The sequence below is a fragment of the Balaenoptera borealis genome, assembly GCF_965194805.1.
Source record: "Balaenoptera borealis genome assembly, chromosome: 11".
NCBI lineage: Eukaryota > Metazoa > Chordata > Mammalia > Artiodactyla > Balaenopteridae > Balaenoptera > Balaenoptera borealis.
The window spans coordinates 98,085,590-98,098,392 of NC_138868.1; the positions used below are offsets into that span (position 1 = coordinate 98,085,590).

The 12,803-nt window shown below is 40.6% G+C and overlaps 1 protein-coding gene across 1 annotated transcript; it reads left to right on the top strand.

Moving 5' to 3' along the window:
* Positions 1–531: 531 nt before the first annotated feature.
* Positions 532–7,719, top strand: ATP5MG (ATP synthase membrane subunit g). Its single transcript, XM_082342834.1, has 3 exons — positions 532–690; positions 6,069–6,229; positions 7,534–7,719. The coding sequence occupies exons 1-3, from the start codon at positions 639–641 to the stop codon at positions 7,630–7,632; spliced, it is 312 nt and encodes a 103-aa protein (XP_082198960.1). The 5' UTR covers positions 532–638; the 3' UTR covers positions 7,633–7,719.
* The last annotated feature ends 5,084 nt before the right edge of the window (positions 7,720–12,803 follow it).

Sequence of the window (12,803 nt, forward strand, 5' to 3'; positions counted from 1 at the left end):
TCCCCATAGTGCCTTGCGGCTGGTTAGGGAATTAGGGGAATTGGATTCCAATCCTAATACAGGATGCGGGGAAGACCAGGATTACAAAAGATCAACTAAAGGCAATGGGCTAAGTCAGCTGACAGGGTGTGTGGCGCCTGCTCCGCCCCTAACTTTCCGTGTTTGGCCTAGGACCCTCTCTGCCTTTGTAAGACGATCACGTTGGCCTAGAAAAATCGCAGCGGTGCCTTCCAGCCCTAACTTGCCTCGTTCTCTCTGAAAAGCTGCAAAAGCACCCTGCGCAAAAAAAAAAGTGGAGGTCGGCGCCACCGCAGGGCGCATGCGCCTTCCCTCCTCGCGCCGGCCTTTCGAACTTCCCTGAGCGGCTGCCCCAAGAAATGCCTGTTTCTCTGCGGAATTCCGTTGTTTTTTACGTGCTCTCTGGTCTCATCTTCTCGTACCCACTTTCTCATCTGTGACTGAAGAAAATGAATTGGCCCACTGAATTCCGGAAAAATACTAGGACACCTAAATATCTTGGACCGGCGCGGAAAGGGGAGGCCTGACCTTGGAAGCGGAACGGGGTCCTGCGGCAGGTCCTTCCGGGAGGGTGACATTCAGCCGGCCAGTCGGGGCGACGGGCTTTCCGTCCTAGAACCATGGCCCAGTTTGTCCGTAACCTCGCGGAGAAGGCCCCGGCGCTGGTCAGCGGTGAGCGCGGCATCATCCCGCCGACGCGGGTACCCGGGCGGGCGGAGAGGCCTGCGAAGGCCCGAGGGGAGGACGCGGCCGGCGGTCACCGGAGCGGCCGGCGGGGGCCGCGGCGGGCACGGCCTGAACGTGGGTGGGGGGTGGGGGGCAGGAGGCGGATTGGCGGCTCTTCTCAAGCTTTCCGCGGGCCAGGCCTGCGGCTGCGGCTTGGGTTCTGTCTACAACCTAGAAATTCTGAATTCTGACCGCGACAGCGAGCGGAAGGAGTGTGCAGGCAGCCGGGGTCGCCCAGCAGCCGCCGCCATGACGCCCTTCGACCTCCACGAGGAGGAATAGAGAGGGGATGGCTCAGTTAGGAGAGCGTGGGAGACGGCAGGCAGAGACACTTGAAAGCACAGAAATGCGGCCGCATCAGCTTGTCTGCTTCTCAGTGGAGTATGTGGAAGTCTGCAGAATTTTTAAGGATGGGTGACCTTTGGAACGTTGCCTTTGCATTTTGTCCTGGCTAGATTCTGAGATACTTCACCTTTAATCTAAGGGAATTTTTAGGTGAAATTGAGCTTTACGAACGAATATTCCTGCCCCGGTAAGCATAGGAAGGGATATTTGTAAGGAGCAATGTTTATTACCATAGGTTAGCGTTCGTGAGGATTTTCTGTTTGAAAAAGCTGGATGCAGCCTTACTGGTAGAACGCTGTATTTCAGAACAACCCTGAGTAGTCACAGCCCAGGGTAGTAGTCTTATGTCAGTAAATATTTCATTTGTCTGCTGGGTAGCAAGCTATTCATTTTATCCCCGTAGTGAGATCAGTTAAGTAGACGGAAGCTTCTTCGCTAGATGTGCTATATTCTAGTAAGTGGTTGAAGCGCAGATCTCTGAACGGCTTTCGCTCAAATTTTCTTCGTTGTCTCCTCCCTTTTCTCCATCAGCAGTCGAACAATGAGTTACCGAATGCCTGACAGTGTCAGATACTGTAAATACTTGATTCTCTTCTCCTACGGAACCCCACAGTCCACTACTATTATCCGTTTACACACTTCACCAAAGAACTTAAGTTTACAACTTGACTAAGATAAAGCTCTACATTTTTACGTAATACAAGGAGAAGGAATAGTAGCTTGATTATTTGGACTTTGTGGATGATTTGAGGCAAATTTTTTTTAATTTCAAGTGGATTTTTCTTCTCCTCCCAGGGCTTTCACATCTTTTCGGTGGTGCATCTTGGGGAATTGCAAACTAATTTTAATGATAATTTACCAAAAAAAAGTAATATGAAAATAATTATGAAATATATCAACCATTTTCTCTATTACCATGAATAATTGAAAGATATAGGTTGGTATTCTTCCAGAAGTACTCAGAAAGGAGAACTCAACTGGGGCCAGAATGTTAAAGTGGAGCTGTATTTTGCTTCGTAACTTAGTGTATTAAGTGTTAATGTTAAATATCTAAAATGTTGCTAACTGTATCTGTTAATTCTCCTGGAGGACAAAGAAGCTTACAGAAATAAGTAATTTTTATTCATCAAACTTCCCCGGAAAGGTCATAGAGTCTGGGGGTTTTTTTTGGTTTTTGTTTTTTTTCCTATTAACTAAACTTGAGACTTTATTTGGATTTCACCAGTTTTTCCAGTTAATCTCTTTTATGTTCCAGCAACCACTCCAGGGTACCACAGTGCAATGAGTTGTCTATCTCTCTAGTCTCCTGTGTGACAGTTTCCCAACCTTTCCTTACCTTTCATGACCTTGACAGTCTCAGGATGTCTGTGTAGGTATCTGTCTAGGTATCCTTTAAAGATGTTCCCCATTTTGAATTTGTCTGGTGTCTTTGTCATGATTAGTCTGGAGCTATGGGGCTGTTGTTGTTTTTTTCTTTTTCTTTTTTTTTTTTCTTTGGCCACACCTCGCAGCATGTGGGTTTGAACCCGCGCCCCCTGCAGTGCAAGTGCAGGGTCTTAACCGCTGGACCGCCAGGGAAGTCCCTGGAGCTGTGGATTTTGAGAAAGAATACCACAAAAATGAAGTCCCCTAATCACATATCATGATGTAAGTGATATCCATATAACATCACTAGTGAAGTTAGCTTTCATCACTTGGTTAAGGTAGTTTCACTAGGTTTCTCCTAAAGTTACTGTTTTTTCCTTTCCATACTATATTCTTTAGAAGCAAGTAACTAAATTAGGGGAGGCAGGGACAGGATTCTATCTCCTGTAAGAGGGAATATTTACACACATTTAAATAGAATTCTTCTGTGAGAAAGATTTGTCTCTTCTTCCCCATTTTTTTATTCAGTCATTTATTGTATGGACTCACGTACATTTATTTCAAACTTTGTACCTCCAGTAGTACAGTAGTATGTTATTTATTTTGTTGCTCACATTGTTCCAGCTTTGGTCATTGAGAACTGTCACTTTGGCACCTCTGTCCCTTCGACATTCCCCTTTACTTTCTGGTACTACAAGATGCTTCAGACTTTTTTTTTTTCTTCCCCTGCCATGCCACATGGCTTGCAGGATCTTAGTTCCCTGACCAGCGATTGAACCCGGGCCCCGGCAGCGAAAACGCTGAGTCCTAACCACTGGACCGCCAGGGAATTCCCCAGATTCATCTTATGTATCCCCTGCCCCAGCCTTAGAATTAGCCATTTCTCCAAGGAACCCTAGTTCCTTTTACTGGACAATTGTATTTTGAAACTAAGGTCTAGGTACTGGATATGTTCCTTGCCGCTAGACTATGCTAGTTACCCCTTATTCATGGAATGTAAGTTCCAAGACCTCCAGTGGATGCCTGAAACCACAGATAGTACTGAATCCTATATATGCTGTTTTTTCCTATACATACATACCTATGATACTGTGCCTTTATCATAGGCACAGTAAAAGATTAACAACAATAACTAATAATACAGAACAATTAAAATACTGCAATAAAAGTTATGTGAGGGGAGCTGTCTCTCAGAATATCTTATTGTACTGTACTCACCCTTCTGATGAGTGAGATGTTATAATGCCTACATGATAGGATGAGGTGGGGCAGATGATGTAGGCATTGTGACACAGCATTAGGATGGAACAGGGACAGCACGAAATTTCATCACACTACTCAGAAAGGCACACAACTTAAAACTTATGGATTGTCTATTTCTGGAATTTTTCATTTAATATTTTCGGACAGTGGTTGACTGAAACTATGGAAAGCAAAATCACAGATGTGGGGGGACTGTTGTACTAGAATATCATTGCCTCTAGGCCCTCTCAGTGGACAAGGAGGTGTGTGCATATAGATATTCCTCTACTTAGAATAAAATTACGTACCAGTAAACCTATCACAAGTTGAGAATATTGTAAGTCGAAAAATGCATTTATTACACCTAACCTACCAAACATCATAACTTAGCCTAGCCTACCTTAATCGTGCTCAGAATACTTACATTAGCCTACGGTTGGGCAGAATCACCTACCACAAAGCCTATTTTATAAAACAGTGTTGAATATCTCACGTAATTTATTGAGTACTGTACTGAAAGTGAAAAACAGAATGGTTGTGTGTTGGTTGTTTACCCTCATATCACATGATAGACTAACTGCAGCTTGCCACCACTGCCCAGCATTACAAAAAAGTATGGTACCCACTATTGCTAGCCTGGGAAAAGATCAAAATTCAAAGTATCATTTTTACTGAATGTATATCACTTTCACACTGTAAAGTTGAAAAATGATAAGTTGAACCATCAAAAATTGGGGACCATCTGTATACTCACCCATGGGTGTGTATACACACACACACACACACACACACACACACACACACACACGACCATTGAACAATGTGGGGATTAGGGACGCTGACCCCCATGCAGTTGAAAATCCGACTTTAACTTTACAGTTGGCCCTCCATATCCACAGTTCCACATCCATGCATTCAACCAACCTCGGATCGTGAAGTACCGTAGTACATATTTATTGAAAAACATCCACATATAAGTGGACCTGTGCAGTTCAAAGGTCAACTATAATTGTTTCTTATTGATCAATCTGTATATAAAACTAAACATAGGTTCATAATGAATGTCTCCAACTCTAATCCAGTACCGCAGGGTTTGTTCTTTTTTTCCGCATCTGTAACTTCCCTCTCTTACAGTGAGAAACCTGGCTCCCATCATCCACCATTAACTTACTTACATTTTGTTCATCCCTTGTATGCATGTAAAGCAGTTTCAAACTTTTTAACCTAAACTCCCTGAGAAACAAATTTACCAACTAAAGTACAGTGTTTGTGTACATTGTACTGATTTGTTTGTTTATAAAGAATATATCTGTATGTTGAAGATAATTTTAAAGACTGTTGACTGTTAAACAAGACTTTGTTCTCTTTGATAGCGCAGGCGTTGGCAGTTCTATTTAGAACTATCTGTTAGAGCTTTGGGTCCACTTAAAGATTTACCCATGGCCCTAAGCCAGAGGATGACGGAGATAGTAACTTTAAGAGTAGTGAAATAACCTAAATACAGGCAGTTAATAATAGGGAAAGTACCAGGAGCTTTGGGTTATCTGTCTTTAAACAGTAGACACTTTATGGATGTTCATGTATTTGTGCTATTTTTGTCATGCTGTCTTGTAATTTTTTATATAAAATACCTTTTCTTTTGCTGAAATCACTACCACAGTCTCACATCTACCCTGGTTGTTAAAAATTTTTTTTCCTGAAATAGTAAATACCTTGAGGAATTTCAGCTTAATAACAGAGTTAAGTTTTGGCTGCTCTTAACATTACCTGTAGGCTTTATTTTTATTATTTGTGGTATTTTGAAGGAGGAGCAGCTGTGCCTTTGTTAATCCAGCACATATTGATGAGGATACCAAAAATGGGTACTAATTGGTATAATTCCATCTGGATTTGTGGCCAGTATAGTGACAAGTTTTAATCTTATTCTTAAGGATGCCATTCTACAGAGCTCCTTCCCTCCCCTTCTGCACCTCTTCCCTCCAAATTTTTTGATCTCTACAAGACAATATGGTTACATTGCTGCTGTTTTCTTGTTTTTGAACACAACTTCTAGTAACTTTATAGTTAACTAGATTTGCCATTCATAAATGAAGTACTAGTACTCTGGTACTGGCCACTAGTGAAGTCCTGGCATAATTGAATGTGCTTATAGCTTCCTGCCTCATTGAACTGCCCTGTGACACAGGTGTTCTGCATCTTTAAAAGCCCCTGGTTTCCAGGGAGCAGCTTTGACTTTTCACACCGGGTGCACATTTGGTACAAGCATTGAATGAATGTGATGCATGAATAAATATTTGTGTCCAGCCCACACATCTGCTTCTTTCGGTCTCTAGTGAGTTCATCCTGGTTTTTTGTTTTGTTTTGTTTTCCAGCTGCTGTGACTTACTCGAAGCCTCGATTGGCCACATTTTGGCACTATGCCAAGGTTGAGCTGGTTCCTCCAACCCCTGCTGAGATCCCTACAGCTATTCAGAGCTTGAAAAAAATTATCAATAGTGCTCAAACTGGTAGCTTCAAACAGCTCACAGTTAAGGTAACTATGGGCTAAATGAAAACGTATGTGCGTAAAAGAAAATGTCTCCCCTTGGGATTTTTCTGATTGTTTTGATTAATATATGTATTTTTCAGTGAGGCTGAAACCAACATAATGAGAGATAATCTCTTTTTTGACTGCGAAGAAAGATACTTACCTTTGTAATTTTGTCATCTGGGTTGAAATAATTGGGCTGTTTTATGTCTTAGTTTCCTATTAATCTTATAACAAAGAAGTGATCATTTTTACTGGGCAGCTTTTTTTTTTCCTTTCCTGTTTGTTTAGTGTACTAAATAGAATGGCTTGCTTTGCTGATTCTGTACTTTTTTTGTCTGTAGTCCTAAAACTATCCCCAGTTTGGCCAAAAGATCTCTTGGTCTATATCACAGTCAAGCAGCTAAGACTCATGGAGGGTAAAAATACCAAAACCTAGAAGCATATAATATAATATGAAGGGTGGAGATAAAATCTAAAGACTTAAGAATTCTAAAGAATTGGAACTTGAGGACTTCCCTGGCGGTCCAGTGGTTAAGACTCCTCTGTGCTCCCAGTGCAGGGGGCACAGGTTCTGTCCCTGGTCAGGGAACTAAGATCCCACATGCTGCTCAGCACAGCCAAAAAAAAAAAAGAAAAAAGAGTTGGAACAAATTCACTTCCAGGTGCTGAAAGGAAAAGGCCCAGTTTTGTTGTGGAAAGGTATTTTTTTCAACTGGCGTTTCAAGATCCATATTTGTGCTTGTGTGAACTGCTGTTTTCTGGAACTGTGTGTGTGTACTTTTTCTCTTTAGGGCAATAAAACATTGATCTGGGAAACTACTGAATACTTGGAAAGAATTAAACCAAATAATAAATGAATAAAAATTATGTCTAAAGGGGAAGATAGAGCCCTTCATCTTTCAACAGATTTTCTTTGGCCAGACAGAAATGTCTGTTCAGAGACTTGCCTTCCTATAGGCATCCTTTCATATGAATGCCCTGTCTAAATGTGGCAGCTATTTCCAGGATGTGGGTTGTTTTAGGGCTCATAAAGTGTCTCATAAACTAATAATGAAAGGGTTAAGTCAGTTCAGGTCTTTAAAGAATGCTTTGAAAGAATTTATAAGCTCTGGCCTACTTACCTTACATAATTGAAAGTTCAGGGGTTCTCAGCAGTTAAAGTTAACATCAGTAATTCTTGACTTTGACTAAAACTGCCCTTTAATTTGAATAGCATCCTTATATTCTCTGTCACTTAATCCTGGAAAAGAATAGTTTTAAATATATAAGAAAAAAATGTACATTAAAATTTGTGCTTCTTTTTTCAGGAAGCTCTACTGAATGGTTTGGTGGCCACTGAGGTGTGGATGTGGTTTTATGTTGGCGAGATCATAGGCAAGCGTGGCATCATTGGCTATAATGTTTGAAGACCAATCTTTGCTTTGTTATTTGGGTGTTCTTGGACCATGTGTGAGCAGACTGCTATTTGAATAAAATAAGACAATGTGTCAAAATCAGTGTTTCTCTGTCAAGCACTACATGGAAGGTCACAATTTCTCTTGATATTAAGTTGGGTTGTCTTTTGCTTTAATACATTAATACAGCTCTAAATGCATGTCTTTGCTTAGCCTGCAATTGGAAAGGATAGATATGAATATACCAACCTGGTGCATGTATATATGAGGATAGCATTTTACTTTGAAGGCTTGAAATAAATGATATTTAAGCTTAATTTTAGAAAAGTTGGGGAAAGGCTTTGAGAAAACAAGAACTTGTTCCAGTAGGAGAAAAATAATACCATGTGCCAAGCATGTTATATACTAGTTAAATCACCTAGTATAAAGAATACAATTTGGACTGTTTTTCTTTGCTAAAATCAGAGAAAGACCCCTTTGGCAACAGCTGTGTCTGTAAATGTAGGGGTACTTTTTGTCAACTTGAATATAGCTTCCCCAAAAGAAACCAGCCGGGTGATATTCTGTGTGTCTTTGTAACATCTTTAACACTAGGACAGAGAATGAAAGCAATGACCTATGTTTTTAATCTAATTTTGATATGTTATTAATCTGTCTTTTTTTTTTTTAAGGACCTATCTTTACAAAAATAAAATATCCTATAGATACTTAACAGGATTATAGTTTAGTATCGTCCATGGGTCAAAATAGTATATTATGTCCTGAAATAAATACAAGTGATTGGTATCAGTCTGTCATCTTGAGCCACTTTATTGAGGATTTGGGAGCGACTTAATCATTCATTGGCTTTTCCTGGGGTTCTTACCATCTATGAGTGTCTCATTGGTATGTTTCTAAATCCGTTGTAACTCTCTTTGCAGCCATTGCACAACATGGAATACCAGCTGACGTTAAGCAAAAGATGATTGCATATTGGAAAAGCATCATGGCTCACAATATAGTATTAATCCTTTAATAGTATTGAACCTTTATCCAGTCAATCCCAAATTTACCAGCTGGTTTTGAACACTGCTACTTTAGCCAATAAAGGGCACAGCTTTTCTTTGTGATAGGCAAGAACTCTCCAAGGAGAGACTGCTACTCTCTGAACTGTGAAGTAATGCCTAACTTACTGCAGGTGGTCAAAACTGAAACTACCTCTTTTCAAAAAGCATTCAGTAACTTAAAATATGCATAGCAACAGACAGAAAAGACACTACTACAATAATGGTGATTTTCATGAATTTTTCTATTGCATACGTGAGTGAGCAGTGCAGTTAATTTTATAAAAATTTAAAGGTATGAGATCAGCTAGCACTAGTAAGAACCTACAGAGGCCAAGTTGATTCATGATATGTAATGTGATTTTATTTTAACTACATGGTCACACCAGAAAGTCCTCAAAATAAATGTTTACTACTCACTCCACTGCTACTTCCTCCTTTGCCATATGGCACACCTCTGGTGTAGGGTGGCTAATAGTGTATGTACAGAATTTTCTTGGGTTAAAATAGCAGTGGACTCTGAATTGGCCACTTGACTTCTGCAGGCCTGTTACTTTTTGTCCTCCTAAACCCCAAATGTCTTGCCTCCTAGCACAGAACTGTTCAGACTGTCTTTCACTGAATTTTTGTGTGCCAAGTGTTTGCCACTGGCAACTTAAGTTTGAAGTCAGATACTTTTGGTGCACCTCCTAAATCCAGGTATGCTAAATGGTAGAAACATTCATGAACAAGACTGTTACCTGTTTCACAGAGCTTGATCTGGTGAGACAGGTAACTAAGCATGCAGTTAGAGTACCTTGTGGCTTGTGAACGGAAACCCATTGAAGGACTTAGACAAGGCACAATCCCAGCCTTCACTTTGTATAGTCTAGCAGCAGCGGGCAATTTCAAATCCATTAACAAAAGCTAGGGTAGAAATATGCATGGGGTGCATGTGGTCTTAAAGTTATTAAACATAAATTGTCAGTAAACAGCAAAGCCTGTCTGAGGCTTGCATTTCAAGACCACATTGAATGTGATTCTGTCCACATTGCATACTTAATCCTCTGTTCTATACACCTCAGCATTACTCTCGTTGGATAAGCTTCTTTTTTCTTTTCCACTTATCTTTTATATACCTAAGTACATATTCTGCCCTGATTTCTAAGGATGGCTCAACATAATTTACTTTTTTAACATCTCATATTTGTATAGCACTTTACATTTTCACTGACTATCTCATTTAGCCCGCAGCTTCCCTCTGAGGCATGCGGCACAAATGATAGACCCACTTAAGACATTTTTGATCAGAGACATACTACGGCCACAGGAGTTAGTTTCTGCAAAAAATCCCCTGGTCAGTAATGTGTTAAGAAGTCAGGAACTAAGCAGCAGAAACACTCAGTGATTTGGCTAGGATCCCATGGGTAATCCGTAGAACCGCAAGTTGGACCCAGGTGGTGATCCCATGTGTAGCCTCTGCCCTGCCTTCACTCCTTGTAGACTCCCTTACATTGTTTTTCACGGTTCCATTCTGCACTGCTTTCTGTATATTCTCAGTCCTTTGCCCTACTGTCAAGCTGTTTAAGCTTTCTTGGCAAATCAGATGTCAGCCTACCTAATCGTATATAAAGTGATATCTAGCTTTGTGAGACTTAGTATTTCCTAATTAGTGTGGTTTTCATTTCTACTGGAATACGAATTGGTATGATCAGGATGACTCTTGAGATAAATACAGTAGCAATTCCGCCAGAGATTCCCTTACCAGGGAACTTAACACTAGGCCTGCTTACCAAATGAAAGGCCCCGATACTATTAAAATACTGATAAATACATGCAAGGCCCTTGACAGTATGCCTTCAGCCTTGGCGTAATCACACTTTGCTACCAACCAGGGTTTCAGCCACACAGCTTCTAACCAGTCCCCGTAAAAACTCAAAGCTGTAAATCTAGTCTTGAGATTATGTACCCACTGCCCCTGATTGTTGCAGTTTTCTACCAGTCACCAGGCCACTCTTCTTTATTTCTTGATAAATTTTTTTCTCCTGGCTTTCTGTCACTCTACAAAACGAATTCTGTCTTAATTCTTGGCCATTTCAAGATACACATGGATCAGTAGTTTTCAAAGTAAGGAAACTTGGTAATGAAAATTCTCAGGTTCTACCTAGGAAGGGAGGGTGGGATCTGGCAATCTCTATTTGAATTGGCTCTCCGTTTAATTCTTTTTTTTTTTTTTTTTTAAACATCTTTATTGAAGTATAATTGCCCTACAATAGTGTGTTAGCTTCTGCTCTATAACAAAGCGAATCAGTTATACATATACAATATGTTCCCATTTCTCTTCCCTCTTGCATCTCCCTCCCTCCCACCCTCCCCATCCCACCCCTCTAGGTGGTCACAAAGCACCGAGCTGATCCCCCTGTGCTATGCGGCTGCTTCCCACTAGCTATCTATTTTACATTTGGTAGTGTATATATGTCCATGACACTCTCTTACCCTGTCACATCTCACCCCACCCCCTCCCCATATCCTCAAGTCCATTCTCTAGTAGGTCTGTGTCTTTATTCCCGTCTTGCCACTAGGTTCTTCATGGCCTTTTTTTTTTTTTTTTCCTTAGATTCCGTATATATGTGTTAGCATACTGTATTTGTTTTTCTCTTTCTGACTTACTTCACTCTGTATGACAGACTCTAACTCCATCCACCTCATTACAAATACCTCCATTTCATTTCTTTTTATGGCTGAGTAATATTCCATTGTATATATGTGCCACATCTTCTTTATCCATTCGTCTGTCGATGGACATTTAGGTTGCTTCCAGGTCCTGGCTATTGTAAATAGAGCTGCAATGAACATTGTGGTACATGACACTTTTTGACCTATGGTTTTCTCAGGGTATATGCCCAGTAGTGGGATTGCTGGGTCGTATGGTAGTTCTATTTGTAGTTTTTTAAGGAACCTCCATACTGTTCTCCATAGTGGCTGTATCAATTTACATTCCCACCAACAGTGCAAGAGTGTTCCCTTTCCTCCACACCCTCTCCAGCATTTATTGTTTCTAGATTTTTTGATGATGGCCATTCTGACCGGTGTGAGATGATATCTCATTGTAGTTTTGATTTGCATTTCTCTAATGATTAATGATGTTGAGCATTCTTTCATGTGTCTGTAGGCCATTTGTATATCTTCTTTGGAGAAATGTCTATTTAGGTCTTCTGCCCATTTTTGGATTGGGTTGTTCGTTTTTTTGTTATTGAGCTGCATGAGCTGCTTGTAAATCTTGGAGATTAATCCTTTGTCAGTTGCTTCATTTGCAAATATTTTCTCCCATTCTAAGGGTTGTCTTTTGGTCTTGTTTATGGTTTCCTTTGCTGTGCAAAAGCTTTTAAGTTTCATTAGGTCCCATTTGTTTATTTGTGTTCTTATTTCCATTTCTCTGGGAGCTGGGTCAAAAAGAATCTTGCTGTGATGTATGTCATAGAGTGTTCTGCCTATGTTTTCCTCTAAGAGTTTGATAGTGTCTGGCCTTACACTTAGGTCTTTAATCCATTTGGAGTTTATTTTTGTGCATGGTGTCAGGGAGTGTTCTAATTTCATACTTTTACATGTACCTGTCCAATTTTCCCAGCACCACTTATTGAAGAGGCTGTCTTTTCTCCACTGTATATGCTTGCCTCCTTTATCAAAGATAAGGTGACCATATCTCCGTTTAATTCTGATGCATGCTAAAGTTTGAGAACTATTGACATAAATTGTCCTTCCAACAAACTGGCCTCAGTTCCCTTAAAAAGTCCAATGATTATGTCTCACCTTCCCTGGGCGTTCATTCCTGTCGTTACCAAGGAATTTCAGCCACTCCATAGTTTAAGTTTCACGCATACCTCTCTCTGACCACCTATAATCTTTCCAGCCCATTCCCTCTAATATCCCAGCTATATTAATTTGGAGTCACCATGACCATCAAAAAATTGATACTACCATCTCCCTCACCACCTCAATGTCCCCTTTTCTTCTCCCGGCTTATTTATATTCCATGGTCAATCGGGATCACTCTTGAGTAAACCCTGAACTTCTTTACCTCTCACTCATTTTGGTGTACTCATTTGCCAAAACCACATCCTCGGCTAAGTCTGCTTAGTCTGTACTTGCACCCGTGTAGCT